This window comes from Lampris incognitus, chromosome 2, assembly GCF_029633865.1.
Source record: "Lampris incognitus isolate fLamInc1 chromosome 2, fLamInc1.hap2, whole genome shotgun sequence".
Classification (NCBI taxonomy): domain Eukaryota; kingdom Metazoa; phylum Chordata; class Actinopteri; order Lampriformes; family Lampridae; genus Lampris; species Lampris incognitus.
The window spans coordinates 145,825,947-145,844,162 of NC_079212.1; the positions used below are offsets into that span (position 1 = coordinate 145,825,947).

Genomic DNA, 18,216 nt, shown 5'->3' on the forward strand with positions numbered 1-18,216 from the left:
ACTACAAACACTACTACGGGCAATACTACAGACAATACTACAGACAAAACTACACATAAAACTACAGACAATACTACAGACAGAACTACAGACAATACTACAGACACTACTACAGACAACACTACACATAAAATTACAGACAATACTACAAACACTACTACAGGCAATACTACAGACAATACTAGACAAAACTACACATAAAATTACAGACACTACTACAGACACTACTACACACACTACTACAGACAATATTACACATAAAATTACAGACACTACTATAGACACTACTACAGACAATACTACAGACAAAACAACACATAAAATTACAGACACTACTACAGACACTACTACAGACAAAACTACACATAAAATTACAGACACTACTATAGACACTACTACAGACAATACTACAGACAAAACTACACATAAAATTACAGACACTACTATAGACACTACTACAGACAATACTACAGACAAAACAACACATAAAATTACAGACACTACTACAGACACTACTACAGGCAACACTACAGACAAAACGACAGACAATACTACAGACAGAACCACAGACAGAACCACAGACAATACTACGGATAATACAACAAGCCACACTCCCCAAGACAGACTCCTCCCAGAGACGTGCCGGCTCCCCGTCATCCCACAGGTTGCCAGTATTTTCTAGTTCTGGCGGTTGACGCCGGTCAGTGGTTTGTATTCTGTGAACACGCCAGCCTTAGCGGGTCGTACTCAGACTCACGGTGTGTTGTGTTGAGATGCGGGGAAGGTTTCACATGTTGTGTTATTGTTCCTGGTGTTGCAGGGGTCATTTCAGCTGAGCTCAGAAACAGGTCAGACGATCTAAACTCACTTCTCAGCGTTCCATAAGGTGTTCACATCCAATATAAAGATTCATGCAAGCGGCGCGTCAAGTGGGCGGGGCCTGTCATATCAGCATTTCTGGCCGATACATCAGTTGTGGGTTTCTTCCGCGGGCTCGTTTCCTCCCACCGTTCAAAGACATGTAGGTCAGCTGAATCGGTGGTCCTGAATTGTCCCTAGGCGTGAGTGTGTGTGTGTGTGCGTGCGTGCATGCGTGTGTGTGTGTGTGTGTGCATGTATGTGTGTGTGTGTGTGTGTGCATGCATGCCTGTGTGTTTGTATGTGTGTGTGTGTGTGTGCGTGTGTGTGTACATACACACAGGGTGTTGTGATGCGTCTAGTGCAGCAGTGTGTAGTTGGAGGGAAGGTGCATGTGTCCTTCCTGCCCTTAGCTTGCTGCCGCTGGCTAGCCTCTGTGGCGAATAGGGCAGCATGCTAGCGTGGAAGCCTTCCCTTGCCAGTACATAGCCTCTCCTTCACCAAGACTCCTGCCCTTAGCTTGCTGCCGCTGGCTAGCCTCTGTGGCGAATAGGGAAGCATGCTAGCGTGTAAGCCTTCCCTTACCAGTACATAGCCTCTCCTTCACCAAGACTCCTGCCCTTAGCTTGCTGCCGCTGGCTAGCCTCTGTGGTGAATAGGGCAGCATGCTAGCGTGTAAGCCTTCCCTTACCAGTACATAGCCTCTCCTTCACCAAGACTCCTGCCCTTAGCTTGCTGCCGCTGGCTAGCCTCTGTGGTGAATAGGGCAGCATGCTAGCGTGTAAGCCTTCCCTTGCCAGTACATAGCCTCTCCTTCACCAAGACTCCTGCCCTTAGCTTGCTGCCGCTGGCTAGCCTCTGTGGTGAATAGGGCAGCATCCTAGCGTGTAAGCCTTCCCTTGCCAGTACATAGCCTCTCCTTCACCAAGACTCCTGCCAGGCCTCCCCGTGGCCACACGTGGTAACTGGGGTCTTGGGGCCCCAGGCTAACTGGGCAGGGGATCTCGGAGCAGCAGTGGGCCCCAGACATATGGTGTGCAGGCCCACCCTGGTGGACACGCCCTGGCACCTATCAACCACTGCCCCGCTGCCTTGTGGGTGAGTCTGGAAGACATAAGGCTAAGGGAGCTCACCCCAACAGAAAAGCAAGCTGTGGCGGCACGCTTCGAGGCGGGTTCCGAAAAACTGGATTTCCGGCAGCCCCCTGCAGGTGTGTGGAGGTGCCGGTCGTCTAGGGACCCCCCTTGCCATCGGAACCATCTCCTCTACAATCAAGTCATGTGGCGTTGGGAGAAGCGCACCCCCGCCCCCATGCCACTTTAAAAACCATCTCTGCGCAGGTATCTTCTGCTATCTGAGTCCTCAAAGGACCCACAAATAGAAGAAGATGGTCATCATCGGGCACCATGGACAACCAGCAAGTGTGTGTGTGTGTGTGTGTGTGTGTGTGTGTGTGTGTGTGTGGGCCTTGTGATGGCATGGCAGGCTGTCCAGGGTGTCCCCCTGTCTGTTGCCCAATGACTGCTGGGATAGGCTCCAGCGTTCCCGTGACCCTGAGAGCAGGATAAGCCGTTTGGATAATGGATGGATGGATCACTTGGCGTCCGGGTGGCGTGGTGGTCTATTCCGTTGCCTACCAACACGGGGCTCTTCGGTTCGAATCCCTGTGTTACCTCCGGCTTGGTCGGGCGTCCCTACAGACACAATTGGCCGTGTCTGCAGGTGGGAAGCCGGATGTGGGTGTGTGTCCTGGTCGCTGCACTAGCGCCTCCTCTGGTCAGTTGGGGTGCCTGTTCGGGGGGGGGGGGACTGGGGGGAATAGCGTGATCCTCCCACGTGCTACGTCCCCCTGGTGAAACTCCTCACTGTCAGGTGAAAAGCAGCGGCTGGTGACTCCACATGTATGGGAGGAGGCATGTGGTAGTCTGCAGCCCTCCCCAGATCAGCAGAGGGGGTGGAGCAGCGACCGGGACGGCTCGGAAGAGTGGGGTGATTGGCCGAATACAATTGGGAGAAAAAGGGGGAACCATCCAAAAAATAAAATAAAACAGATTCATATCACTTCATGGTATTCTTATGAAATAGAACTTCAATAGTACCACACACTAGTTTTTTTAAATACTACCAAACTTTACTCTACTGATTACCTGCTAGTTTTCACTGTATTTTGAACACTACAACAAAAATGTCTTGTTATTTGTGATGTATTGTGAATACTAACATCTATACGTTAGTGGTTTTGGTCGTAGTTTGGATCCCAACATATCTCACTCTACAGGATGGCCGGTGTATTGCAGGCCCGTACCTTTTCTGCAGCTGTGTCCCGTCCAGCCCGGGGTGCAGCTGCAGCGTCCGCTCACCGGGTGACAGCGAGCGTTGTTCTCACACACACACTTCATCTGGCAGCCCTGACCGAAACGTCCCACCGGGCACACTTCGAAAGACAAGAGCAGATAATTAATAACAAATAAAATAAAACACACACACACAGAGTCATGTACAGAAACCTCAGGTCAGCACACACAGACACAGCGGCTCCCGGGGTGGGTCAGCGTGGTGATTACAGCTCTGTGGCTCATTTTTAAGAGAAAGTGTTGCTACAAGTAGGATACGATAAACCTGATGCTGAATGACAACAAGTCTGAGGAGGTTTCAGGCTGCTAACGCATGATAATGAAGAGCCAGCTGATGGGTAATGTACAGAGGTAATGTACAGGGGTAATGTACAGAGGTAATGTACAGAGGTGGTGTACAGAGGTAATGTACAGGGGTAATGTACAGAGGTGATGTACAGAGGTAATGTACAGAGGTAATGTACAGAGATAATGTACAGAGGTAATGTACAGGGGTAATGTACAGAGGTAATGTACACTGGTAATTTAAAGAGGTAATGTACAGTGGGAATGTATCTGGGTAATGTACAGGGGTAATGTACAGAGGTGATGTACAGGGGTAATGTACAGAGGTGATGTACAGGGGTGATGTACAGGGGTAATGTGCAGAGGTGATGTACAGGGGTAATGTACAGGGGTAATGTACAGAGGTGATGTACAGGGGTAATGTACAGAGGTGATGTACAGGGATGATGTACAGGGGTAATGTACAGGGGTAATGTGCAGAGGTGGTGTACAGAGGTAATGTACAAAGGTGATGTACAGGGGTAATGCACAGAGGTGATGTACAGGGGTAATGTACAGGGGTAATGTACAGAGGTGATGTACAGAGGTAATGTACAAAGGTGATGTACAGGGGTAATGTACAGGGGTAATGTGCAGAGGTGATGTACAGGGGTAATGTACAGGGGTAATGTACAGAGGTGATGTACAGGGGTGATGTACAGGGGTAATGTGCAGAGGTGATGTACAGGGGTAATGTACAGGGGTAATGTACAGAGGTGATGTACAGGGGTAATGTACAGAGGTGATGTACAGGGATGATGTACAGGGGTAATGTACAGGGGTAATGTGCAGAGGTGGTGTACAGAGGTAATGTACAGGGGTAATGTACAGAGGTGATGTACAGGGGTAATGTACAGGGGTAATGTACAAAGGTAATGTACAGGGGTAATGCACAGAGGTGATGTACAGAGGTAATGCACAGAGGTGATGTACAGGGGTGATGTACAGGGGTAATGTACAGGGGTAATGCACAGAGGTGATGTACAAAGGTAATGTACAGAGGTAATGCACAGAGGTGATGTACAGAGGGCCTGCTGGAATAAACAACAGGAGAACCATCTCATCTGTCCTCCATCTTCCCTTTCTCCCAAAACTACCATGACAACCATATGTTAATCAGCCCTTACACACACACACACACACACACACACACACACACACACACACACACACACCCGATGGCGGTGTCAGCCATGCAAGGCGGCCACCAGCTCATTGGGAGCAGTTGGGATCTTGCTCAAGGACACCCCGACATTTTTGCAAGGAGGAGCCGTGGATCAAACTGGCAACCCTCCGGTTATCAGACAACCTGCTCCACCTCCTGAGATACTGCATTCACTAACCTGTACACTACCATGTCCACTACACACGTGCTTATGAGCAGCATGACATATAATAACTACACAAGTCCTTATGAGCAGCATGACGTATAATAACTACACAAGTCCTTATGAGCAGCATGACGTATAAGAACTACACAAGTCCTTATGAGCAGCATGATGTATAACAACTACACAAGTCCTTATGAGCAACATGATGTATAACAACTACACAAGTCCTTATGAGCAGCATGACATATAATAACTACACAAGTCCTTATGAGCAGCATGACGTATAAGAACTACACAAGTCCTTATGAGCAGCATGATGTATAACAACTACACAAGTCCTTATGAGCAGCATGATGTATAACAACTACACAGGTGCCGTCTGAAAAGGAAATGTCTTCTTCTACATGTTTGTGTTCACCTTCTCATTTATCATGTGTTTAATGTATTCTGATGGCAAACTGTGCAGTATAACCTATGTCTGACACTGATTGACTGAATGACTGGTTGATTGATTAAGTGACTGATTAATACTTTGATTGACTGATACTTGGATCACCAGTTCACATCGGTGCCGGGTCTCTGGTGGTACTCACAGTTCTGACACAGGCGGCCCATGTGTCCTGGAGGACACAGACAAGATCCGTTGTGTTTGTCACACACACCTCCGTTCTCACAGGGCGGACACGTCTCCACACAGCCGACGCCCCACCGCCCCTCCGGACACACTGTGAAGTCAGTCACAACACAAGCTCCGCCAGTTACTCACAGCTCGTTACGCACATGTATACTGCGAATACTTTGTAGTAAAAATACTGTTTAGCAGAGAAACTACTATTATGTGACTTCATATCTCTTTTGTGTTGTAAGTATGATCCATCACCTCTTGTACATATAAAACAGTATTGGTTGGTACTTTTGTTACCTTAATCTACATGGAATGAAATATTTACTGAATGTACTGACACCACCCCCACTATGTACTGAATGTACTGACACCACCCCCGCTATGTACTGAATGTACTGACACCACCCCCGCTACGTACTGAATGTACTGACACCACCCCCGCTACGTACTGAATGTACTGACACCACCCCCGCTATGTACTGAATGTACTGACACCACCCCCGCTATGTACTGAAATGTACTGACACCACCCCCGCTATGTACTGAATGTACTGACACCACCCCCGCTATGTACTGAATGTACTGACACCACCCCCGCTATGTACTGAATGTACTGACACCACCCCCGCTATGTACTGAATGTACTGACACCACCCCCGCTATGTACTGAAATGTACTGACACCACCCCCGCTATGTACTGAAATGTACTGACACTGTCCAGCGTTTGCAGTAAGATAAACACATAGCTTGATAGTTCTTTCTTTTTGAATTTTCCCCTTTTTCTCCCCAATTGTATTCGGCCAATTACCCCACTCTTCCGAGCCATCCCGGTCTCTGCTCCACCCCCTCTGCTGATCCGAGGAGGGCTGCAGACTACCACATGCCTCTTCCCATACATGTGGAGTCACCAGCCGCTTCTTTTCACCTGACAGTGAGGAGTTTCACCAGGGGAACGTAGCATGTGGGAGGATCACGCTGTTCCCCCCAGTCCCCCCTCCCCCCTGAACAGGCGCACCCCGACCGACCAGATGAGGTGCTAGTGCAGCGACCAGGACACACACCCACATCTGGCTTCCCACCCGCAGACACGGCCAATTTTGTCTGTAGGGACGCCCGACCAAGCTGGAGGTAATACAGGGATTCGTGTGTTGGCAGGCAACGGAATAGACCGCCATGTCACCTGGACGCCCGACATTCGGTAAATGTGTGTATCTTTATATTCAAGTTGGTTGGGAATGGGTTTTTAAACACTCACAGTTCTCACAGTGTTTCCCAGTTGTCCCTGCTGGACACGTGCATTGTCCCGTCACCGCGTCACAAGGAGCTCCGGTACAGTTGCAGACATGGACGCATCCGGCTCCGAACCTCCCGTCTGGACAGTCTAGAAACCCGACACAACAAGGAGAGCAAAGAAGACACAAGACGACTCAGCATGAAGGCATCCGGGTTTTCAATTCAATAATTATAATAATGGATTACATTTATATGGTGCTTCATCTAGACATCAGAGCTCCATCTAGACACCCAGAGCTCCATGTAGACACCCAGAGCTTCATCTAGACACCAGAGCTTCTTCTAGACACCACAGCTTCATCTAGACACCCAGAGCTCCATCTAGACACCCAAAGCTTCAACTAGACACCAGAGCTTTATCTAGACACCCAGAGCTTCATCTAGACACCAGAGCTTCATCTAGACACCAGAGTTTCATCTAGACACCCAGAGCTCCATCTAGACACCCAGAGCTTCAACTAGACACCACAGCTTCATCTAGACACCCAGAGCTCCATCTAGACACCCAAAGCTTCAACTAGACACCAGAGCTTTATCTAGACACCCAGAGCTTCATCTAGACACCAGAGCTTCATCTAGACACCAGAGTTTCATCTAGACACCCAGAGCTCCATCTAGACACCCAGAGCTTCAACTAGACACCACATCTTCATCTAGACACCACAGCTTCATCTAGACACCAGAGCTTCATCTAGACACCCAGAGCTTCATCTAGACACCAGAGCTTCATCTAGACACCAGAGCTTCATCTACACACCAGAGCTCCATCTAGACACCCAGAGCTTCATCTAGACACCGAGAGCTTCATCTAGACACCACAGCTTCATCTAGACACCCAGAGCTCCATCTAGACACCCAAAGCTTCAACTAGACACTTGAGCTATCTAGACACCAGAGCTTCATCTAGACACCAGAGCTTCATCTACACACCAGAGCTCCATCTAGACACCCAGAGCTTCATCTAGACACCACAGCTTCATCTAGACACCACAGCTTCACAGTGTTGGAGGAAACTCTCCTCCACCACCACCACCACCCATGTGTAGCACCACCTTTTTGTTAGTTTCATTGTTTTATTACATATCATTCTCTTTTATTGTTGTAATCTATTTTTTCCCCAGTAGCCTCTGATGGTCTTGAGTGAAAGCTGTCATTAACACACACACACACACACGCACACATACACACACAGTGTATCAAAACAACGCTTGTATTTGTTCTCATGTGAAGCACACTGCAGTGCATATTATGATGTAATGTACAAATGCTATATAAATAAATCCCCTTCCCCTTTCTCCCTGATTGTATCCAGCCAATTACCCGATGCTTCCAAGCCGGGCTGGTCGCTGTTTCACCCCCTCCGTCGATCTGGGGAGGGCTGCAGACTACCACATGTCTCCTCCAGCTGTTTCTTTTCACCCGACATCGAGGAGTTTCACCGGGGGGACATAGCATGTGGGAGGATCACGCCATTCCCCCCAGTTCCCGCTCCCCCCCAAACAGGTGCCCCGACCAACCAGAGGAGGCGCTAGTGCAGCGACCAGGACACATACCCACATCCGGCTTCCCACCTGCAGACACGGCCAATTGTGTCTGCAGGGACTCCCGACCAAGCTGGAGGTAACACGGGGATTCGAACAGATGATCCCCGTGCTGGTAGGCAACGGAATAGACTGCTACGCTACCTGGACGCCCATCTATATAAATAAAGTTTGATTGATATATTGATTGACTGATTGTTTGGTTGACTGATTAACTAACCGATTGTTTCCCACACTGACTGGCTGACTTACTGATTGACTGAAGTGCAGGACATACCAGGAGTAAGTGCAGGACACACCAGGAGTAAGTTCAGGGCACACCAGGAGTAAGGCATGTTCAACCATTGTTCTACAGGACATTCTACCTTGTTCGCAGTTTTCCCCACGTCGGCCGGGAGGGCATCTTCGTTGACACTCTCCTGTCACGTGATTGCATGACACGCCTGGCATACAAGCACACTTCCTGTTACAGACGGGCCCATAGGTTCCCGGGTCACATTCTGGAGAGAAAGCACAAACATCAACCAAAGATGAAGTCAACTTACGGATCTGTCTAAACTAAACCACACGTATCCGCCGATGGACTCACCCTCCTTGCATGTGTTGCCTTGGTAACCAGGTTTGCAGATGCAGGTGCCATGGCGACGATGACACTCCAGAGTGTTCTGCTGGATGCACTGACACTCCTCAGAACAGCCCGGTCCAAATGCCCACTTCGGACAAGCTGGAGGATCAAAAAGAGGGAAGGTCTGCAAACTAAGAATGATTTTTCTCAACCAAAACAACAAAACCGGTACTGATTCAGTCATCAGAATACAGCAATAGTCTCAATAAATTGTCATGAAAAGCTAAAGTAATTTTCATGTGATCTATTTAAGGTATATATCTCAAAAACCCAGCCACTGAGGATGCAAGCCAGCCACTGAGGATGCACAAGCCAGTGCATTCTTAGTGCCGGTCCCAAGCCCAGACAAATGGGGAGGGTTGCGTCAGGAAGGGCATCTGGCGTAAAATCTTTGCCAAATCAAATATGCGGATCATAAATAACATTTCCATACCGGATCGGTCGAGGCCCAGGTTACCAACGACCGCCACTGGTACTGTTAACCAGCAGGGTGCCGGTGGAAACTATGCTACTGTTGGGCGAAGGAGAGGGAGAGGGGGAAGGCATGTCCAGAGGGAGCTAGAGAGGAGGAAAGGTAGGTGTTTGGAGGTGAGAGTCGGAACTTTGAATGTTGGCACTATGACTGGTAAAGGGAGAGAGCTGGCTGATATGATGGAAAGAAGAAAGGTAGGCATACTGTGTGTGCAAGAGACCAGGTGGAAGGGGAGTAAGGCCAGGAGTATCGGAGGTGGCTTCAAACTCTTCTACCATGGTGTGAATGGGAGGAGTAATGGGGTAGGGGTAATTCTGAAGGAAGAGTATGTCAAGAGTATGTTGGAGGTGAAGAGAGTGTCAGACAGAGTGATGAGTATGAAGCTGGAAATCAAAGGTGTATTGCTGAATGTTATCAGCGCATATGCCCCACAAGTTGGGTGTGAGATGGATGAAAAAGAAGAATTCTGGAGTGAGTTGGATGAAGTGGTGGAGAGGGTACCCAGGAGGAGAGAGTGGTGATTGAAGCAGACTTCAATGGACATGTTGGTGAGGGGAACAAAGGTGATGAGGAGGTGATGGGAAGGTATGGAGTCAAGGAGAGAAATGTGGAAGGACAGATGATGGTGAATTTTGCGAAAAGGATGGAAATGGCTGTGGTGAATACATATTTCAAGAAGAGGGAGGAACACAGGGTGACGTACAAGAGTGGAGGAAAGTGCACACAGGTGGACTATATCTTATGTAGAAGGCGCGATCTAAAAAGGACTGGAGACTGCAAGGTGGTGACAGGGGAGAATGTAGCGAGGCAGCATCGGATGGTGGTCTGTAGGATGACTTTGGAGACCAAGAAGAGGAAGCGAGTGAAGACACAGCCGAAGATCAAATGGTGGAAGTTGAAGAAGGAAGACTTGTGTGGAGTTCAGGCAGGAGTTAAGACAGGCACTGGGTGGCAGTGAAGAGTTGCTGGATGGCTGGGCAACCACTGCAGAAATTGTGAGGGAGACAGCTAGGAAGGTACTTGGTGTGTCATCAGGACAGAGGAAGGAAGACAAGGAGACTTGGTGGTGGAATGAGGAAGTACAGCAAATTATACAGAGGAAAAGGTTGGCAAAGAAGAAGTGGGATAGTAAGAGAGATGAAGAAAGTAGACAGGAGTACAAGGAGATGCAGCATAAAGCGAAGAGAGAGGTGGCAAAGGCAAAGGAAAAGGCGTATGGTGAGTTGTATGACAGGTTAGACACTAAGGAAGGAGAAAAGGACTTGTACCGATTGGCTAGACAGAGGGACCGAGCTAGGAAGGATGTGCAGCAGGTTAGGGCGATCAAGGATAGAGATGGAAATGTGCTGACAAGCGAGGAGAGTGTGCTGAGAAGGTGGAAGGAGTACTTTGAAGGGCTGATGAATGAAGAAAATGAGAGAGAGAGAAGGTTGGATGATGTGAGGATAGTGAATCAGGAAGTGCAGTGGATTAGCAAGAAGGAAGTGAGGGCAGCTATGAAGAGGATGAAGAGTGGAAAGGCAGTTAGTCCTGATGACATACCTGTGGAGGGATGGAGATGTTTAGGAGAGATGGCAGTGGAGTTTTTAACTAGATTGTTTAACACAATCTTGGAAAGTGAGAGGATGCCTGAGGAGTGGAGAAGAAGCATACTGGTACCGATTTTTAAGAACAAGGGTGATGTGCAGAACTGTAGCAACTACAGAGGTATAAAGTTGATCAGCCACAGCATGAAGATATGGGAAAGAGTAATAGAAGCTAGGTTAAGAGGAGAGGTGACGATTAGCGAGCAGCAGTATGGTTTCATGCCATGAAAGAGCACCACAGATGTGATGTTTGCTTTGAGAATGTTGATTGAGAAGTATAGAGAAGGCCAGAAGGAGTTACATTGTGTCTCTGTAGATTTAGAGAAAGCATACGACAGGGTGCCGAGAGAGGAGGTGTGGTATTGTATGAGGAAGTCGGGAGTTGCAGAGAAGTATGTAAGAGTGGTGCAGGATATGTATGGGGGAAGTGTGACAATGGTGAGGTGTGCGGTTGGAATGACAGATGGGTTCAAGGTGGAGGTGGGATTACATCAAGGATCGGCTCTGAGCCCTTTCTTGTTTGCAATGGTGATGGACAGGTTGACGGACAAGATCAGGCAGGAGTCGCCATAGACGATGATGTTCGCGGATGACATTGTGATCTGTAGTGAGAGTAGGGTGCAGGTTGAGGAGAGCCTGGAGCGGTGGAGGTATGCACTGAAGAGAAGAGGAATGAAAGTCAGTAGGAGTAAGATGGAATACCTATGCGTGAATGAGAGGGCGGACAGTGGAATGGTCAGGATGCAAGGAGTGGAGTTGATGAAGGCATATGAGTTTAAATACTTGGGGTTAACTGTCCAAAGTAACGGGGAGTGCAGTAGAGAGGTGAACAAGAGAGTGCAGGCAGGGTGGAGTGGGTGGAGAAGAGTGTCGGGAGTGATTTGCGACAGAAGGGTACCAGCAAGAGTTAAAGGGAAGGTTTACAAGATGGTTGTGAGACCAGCTATGTTATATAGTTTGGAGACAGTGGCACTGACGAAAAGACAGGAGGTGCAGCTGGAGGTGGCAGAGTTGAAGATGATAAGATTTTCACTGGGAGTAACAAAGAAGGACAGGATTAGGAACGATTATATTAGAGGGACCACTCAGGTTAGACGGTTTGGAGACAAAGCAAGAGAGGCAAGATTGAGATGGCTTGGACATATGTGGAGGAGAGATGCTGGGTATATTGGGAGAAGGATACTGAATATGGAGCTGCCAGGAAAGAAGAAAAGAGGAAGGCCAAAGAGGAGGTTTATCGATGTGGTGAGGGAAGACATGCAGGTGGCTGGTGTGTCAGAGGAAGACGCAGAAGACAGGAAGAAATGGAATAGGATGATTTGCTGTGGCAGCCCCTAATGGGAGCAGCCGAAGGTAGTAGTAGTATCTCAAAAACAAAGGGGTCATCGCAGCTGCCTCACCTGACAGGAGTGTCCCCTGTGCCTTCTATGAGATGGCTGGCACACAATCACTCCTTCAAGTGGACTCTACCTTTCAGCACTCCTCCCAGGGCAGAGCCTTGACGCTCAGACCATCGTGGCTTCCCAGGGTTATGAAATGGGCACCCCCCCTTTACAGGTGTTTCATCAACCACCCCATGACACCCCGGGAGTGCTCAACAGAATCAGCATCCTGGAACTGACCCCTCAGCCTCTCAGGTTTGACTACCACTCAGTTTTACTCTGCCTCTCCTCCCCCAGTTAAGTTTTGCCACTGCTCGCTCCTCTTCAGCCAGAGTCACCAGGATGCTGTCTCTGCCTGCCTGCAGATTTCGGCCACCAGCTTCTTACGGGCTACTCCTTTGACTCCAAGGACCCCCAGAGCACTCCAGAGTGATTGCCCATGAAGGCCCTGATTGGAGACGCCACAGACTTGACAAGGAGGGTCACTGCCGCTGAGAACAAAATCCCCAAAAATAGTGCACCCTGTGACAATGCCCATGTCCAGCCGCTGCAAGCCAGTGCAGGTAAAGGTAGAGCCACAGGTAAAGCACATCTTGAAGTGTGTGAAGTAGCATTGGAGGAGTTGTTGGAACTTTTCAGGAACATCCTAAATCTTGAGTGTGGTTTCTACCAGCTTGTGTGGTACTGTCCCACAGGCGGTGGTTAGGTCAAGCCACAGAACAACCAGGTCTCCATGATTCTGCTTTTTGTCCTCAATGATCTTTGCGATAACACTGGTGTTTTCAATACAGCCATGCCCCCCCTTGCACGCCGCCTTCCTAAACAAAGGTGTCGATGCACTTGTTGCTTACCATAAAACTGGTCAGCCTCTTTGCCAGGATACCAAAGAAGATCTTCCTCACCACATTCGGCAGCAAGATGGTTCAGAACTGCCTAATGTTTACAGAGCGTTCCTCTTTGGGCATGAAGTGAGCTTCTACAATGAGCTAACTCTGGCAAGGTAGCTCTTTGTTCATGCCACTTTCAATAACCTCCACAGGTGTCTCCTCAGGTTCTTGCAGTACTTGAACACCTTGTATGGAATCCCATTGGGCCCTTGTGCAGATCTTTCCCTGACGTTTCGGATGAAGTTACTGACCTCCTGCCAACTGGGTATCTCACCTTCAAATTGGATGGATGTTTTGTCAGGGTGGATCAGTTTGTCACCAATCTCTAGTTCTTCCTCCCTCCTTGGGTCACTGTGGACTCTGCAGAGATTGTTTTCAGCTCTCCTGGTCTTTTGTCCCCAAGGAGCTTTGATAGGTACATGCAGGGGTTCCTATTGAATTTCACCCTTTCCTTTATCTGACATCTCCTATCCCTTCGATGACACTGCCCGAAGCGAATTCTTGATGCATTCTTGCAGGTCATCGCGGATGTCTTTGAGAGCTGGCTTTTCCTCCTCTTCTACTTGGAGAAATGCTTTCCTCAGTCTTCCTAGGTCTCTCTGTAGGTTCACAATCTCCCTCAGGTGTTGTTTCTCTCTGGCTTGTGTACATGTCTTAAATTTCCTCTACTCCTTTCCAAAATGGTCTGCCCCCATGTTCCAGATTATTGTGGACATTGCGCCCATCTCCCTGCATACATTGCCTGCCAAGACAGACTCAAGCAACTGATCCACATCTTCCTCAAACATCTCCCATTCCTTCCTGGCTACAGCGACTGGCCACTTCACTGTCCCTCTCCTTGGGCCTCGTGTATCAGTCGTTACTATGGGGAAATTTGTGCATACACACCCATGGGATTTTTTTAGCCCTGAAGTGTGTCTCAGAGACCAGTGTAGAACCTGGGTAACCCGTAAATTTAGACATTGATTGGCTAACAGTGATGTCTTTGCAGGCCTGGGTGATTGCTCATTGCAAGTGGTAGACAATAGATGTTAAGAGGAGGAATTACAAATAATCATCATGCTTTGCTGCTGACTGTAGACAAACGAGGGCTAAAAAATTCCATGGGTGTGTATGCACAAATTTGCCCTTAGTAACGATTGATACATGAGGCCCCTGGTCTCCTCCCCCTCCCTGCTCCTAGTCTGGTGGTTAATTCTTTGAGTGTCGTCTCAGCTGTGTGTCTTCTGTTGCATCAGCGATGTTGCTCTAACTCAGCGGTCGGGAACCTATGGCTCGCGAGCCATATATGGCTCTTCCGGTGATGGCATATGGCTCCCAGACAATTTTGAGTTGAAAATTTTTTTTTTTTAAATCAGTTTGGAACTGATTTTAAAATACTTGTGATATTTCTTAATAATACTGTGTCATTTTAAAGTAAACAGAAATTAGTTTTGAAGATAAATTTCACGGGTCACGGGTCACCCGTGGGTCGGGTCGGGAACCAATGGCTCGCGAGCATGTCCGGGTCATTGTAAAGGTGAAGAAATCAATTTTATCAGATAGCCAACTAGTTTATGCGCTTCAACCCTTGTAACGGAAAAGATGGCGAAAAGAAAAAAAGACGATGATTACCGTGCATTCCAGGCTGAGTGGACAGAGGAATTTGCATTTGTGGAGAGAGCAGGATCTGCGGTATGTCTAATATGCAATGATAAAATTGCATCGATGAAACGGTCAAATATAAAGCGGCACTTCGATACGCACCATGCTTCATTTGCATGGAAATATCCAGCGGGGGACAGCAGGAAAAGAGCATGCGAGGAGCTACAGCGGAGAGTGCAGACGAGTCAGCAGCAACTACGTGTGTGGACCAAGCAAGGTGACGGGAATTCCGCTAGCTTTGCGGGTGCTTTGGCAATAGTAAGGAATGGAAAGTCATTCACAGATGGCGAGTATGCCAAAACATTCATGCTTGATGTGGCCAATGAACTGTTTGATGACTCCCCAAATAAAGACAAGATAATCAAACGAATAAAAGACATGCCCCTGTCAGCAAGAACTGTGCACGATCGTAGCATCATGATGGCAAATCAAGTCGAGAAAACACAAATTAAGGACATAAACGCCGGGACATACTTTTCTCTCGCGTTAGATGAGTCAACAGACGTTAGCCATCTATCTCAGTGCAGTATAATTGCCAGGTATGCTGCAGGTGACACACTGCGTGAGGAAAGCTTGGCTGTTTTGCCAATGAAAGGGACAACAAGAGGAGAGGATTTATTCACGTCTTTCATGGAGTTTGCTAAAGAAAAAAAAACTACCGATGGATAAACTTATTTCTGTCTGTACTGACGGTGCACCCTGTATGTTGGGGGAGAACAAAGGATTTGTAGCGCTTCTCCGTGAACATGAAAAGAGAGCCATCCTAAGTTTTCATTGCATCCTGCACCAGGAGGCGCTTTGCGCTCACACGTGTGGCCAGGAGCTTGGTGAGGTGATGTCGCTGGTCATTCGAGTGGTCAACTTTATTGTTGCCCGAGCTTTAAATGATCGCCAGTTTAAAGCTCTGTTAGAAGAAGTTGGGAATCATTATCCCGGTCTGCTTTTACACAGCAACGTGCGTTGGTTGTCAAGGGGGAAGGTGCTCAGCCGTTTTGCAGCTTGCCTGAGTGAAATCCGGACTTTTCTTGAAATGAAAGGCGTCAAGCATCCTGAGCTAGACAACACTGACTGGCTCCTGCAGTTTCACTATCTCGTGGACATAACTGGCCATCTGAACCAGCTCAAGTGAAAATGCAAGGTATTGGAAATACAATCTCATCCCTTCAACAAGCAGTGTTTGCATTTGAAAGCAAGCTGGAAGTCTTTCTCAGGGACATTGAAACAGGTCGTCTTCTGCACTTTGAAAGACTGCAACAATTTAGAGATGCATGCTTAGCAAGTGACTCCACTCAACATCTGGATCTCCAGCAGCTAGCTGGCTTTACGTCCAATCTCCTGCAGTCATTCAAAGCACGTTTTGGAGAATTTCATGCGCGCACTGGTCTTTTCAAGTTCATCACTCATCCACATGAGTGTGCAGTGGACAAAATCGACCTGACATGCATCCCCGGGGTCTCTATCGGAGACGTTGAGCTGGAAGTTGCTGACCTGAAGGCATCAGACATGTGGATGAGTAAATTCAAGTCACTTAATGGAGGGTTGGAAAGTCTTGCGCGACTGCGAGCAGAGCTGGCGAGGGGACACAAGTGGACAGAAATGAAAAAATCTTCAACCTGAAGACCAGCTGATTCTTAAAACTTGGAACGAGCTTCCTGTGACACACCACACAATGCAGCGTGTGAGTATTGACCATGTTTGGCTCTACATATGCATGTGAGCAGTCATTCTCGCATGTGAGGAACATTAAGACCAACCTACACTCACGTTTAACTGATGGAAGCCTCAACGCCTGCATGAAGCTCAACCTCACCACGTATGAACCAGACTACAAGGCCATCAGCAAAACCATGCAGCACCAGAAGTCGCATTAAAAGTAAGACATATTTAATTTATTATACGTTAGAAATACTATATGGCTCTCAATGAAATATATTTAGAAATATTTGGCTTTTATGGCTCTCCCAGTCAAAAAGGTTCCTGACCCCTGCTCTAACTGAACACTTTGTTGTGCCTGGAGATTCCGGATGCTGTATTTAGACACTGGCCCTGGCCTTGCCTCCGTCTCAGCAGGTTGCCCTGCACGTTGTACACCACTATAACGTGAGCACCCCAAATTGGCCTCATGTATCTTCAAACCCTTCTCGTTTTTGCAGATCGTCCCACATCTGCAAACTCTGATTTTAATGCTATCCTTCTGCATAGTGAGTAGTCCGTTCACTATGGTCATAACGGTAGTCCGTCCTGGAGGTTGATCATCCTCCCCTGCTCTCACCCAACCTTGGGGGTATCTTGTTATGTACCTTTCCATAGTAACTGTTGGTAGGTCCCTTCTCACAAAGGATGTGTTTCAGCCTGCCAAGCCTCAGCACACCATCTCTGGTCTTTACCAGATGTCAACAGGTCATTATTAGGGTTCAAGATCCAATTAAAAGAAATTCAAATGTGTGGTACAGGACTGATAAATAGGCAGGCCTTTGGACATGTACACTTCATGGTCAGGAAATGCATCCCCAGTTATTTTTGCATAAATGTGGAAGTTGCTAGTAAGACAAGCTGAACTGAATAGAAACATATTGAAAACACTGAAAAAAGTGATAATGCTCTGTTGAGGTGTGAAAGTTATTACAGTAGTAGATAAAGACATCATGAGATGGGGAGCAATTAAGTTCTCAGTTATCAGTTCTTTTCTCTTAAGTGTATTTTAATGACAGTGATTTTTAATCACTCTCCACACTGGAAGAAGGGTTATAATTAAAACCAGCTCATTGAAACTCACCTTACTCACATCTGGAGCTTTTTTTAACTTTTCAAAAGTTCTCTTAAGTTTCGTCAAACATTTAGACAGAAACATGGCCAGCGTGAGCCAGTCAATAAAGTGACCCAGTTTCGAATGTGAAGAGTTCAGTATGTGCGACAGGTCAGAAGTCGGAGGTGAGACAGGCGGTACTCACGTAGGTGGCAGAACCTCCCATAGAGCCCCGGGTCACACAGACAGGCTCCGTATGTCCGGTGGCAGCGGCCGTTGTTTGCACAGTTACACTTCTTATTGCACAGCTTCCCATAGAAGCCCTTTGGACAGCCTGCACGGAAGAAACAAGATTTCTTGTGAACAAAGAATAAGTACTTTCATTCATTCATTCATTCATTCATTCATCATCAGCCGCTTCTCCAGGGTCGGGTCGCGGTGGCAGCAAGCCAAGTAGGGCACTCGCGACGTCCCTCTCCCCAGCAAAGCACTCCAGCTCCTCCTAGGAGATCCCAAGGTGTTCCCAGGCCAGATTGGACATGTAGTC

General features: G+C 47.9%; 1 protein-coding gene across 1 annotated transcript in view; it reads right to left on the reverse strand.

Annotated features, from left to right (window-relative positions):
* megf6b (multiple EGF-like-domains 6b) overlaps positions 1 to 18,216 on the reverse strand; it is a 238,777-nt gene that overhangs the window by 57,500 nt on the left and 163,061 nt on the right. Inside the window, exons 16-21 of the mRNA XM_056273072.1 lie at positions 17,875 to 18,003; positions 8,917 to 9,051; positions 8,693 to 8,827; positions 6,749 to 6,874; positions 5,461 to 5,592; positions 3,164 to 3,292 (exon numbers count right to left, since the gene is read on the reverse strand). Coding sequence (XP_056129047.1) covers positions 3,164 to 3,292; positions 5,461 to 5,592; positions 6,749 to 6,874; positions 8,693 to 8,827; positions 8,917 to 9,051; positions 17,875 to 18,003 — 786 coding nt within the window. The remainder of the gene's footprint in view (positions 1 to 3,163; positions 3,293 to 5,460; positions 5,593 to 6,748; positions 6,875 to 8,692; positions 8,828 to 8,916; positions 9,052 to 17,874; positions 18,004 to 18,216) is intronic.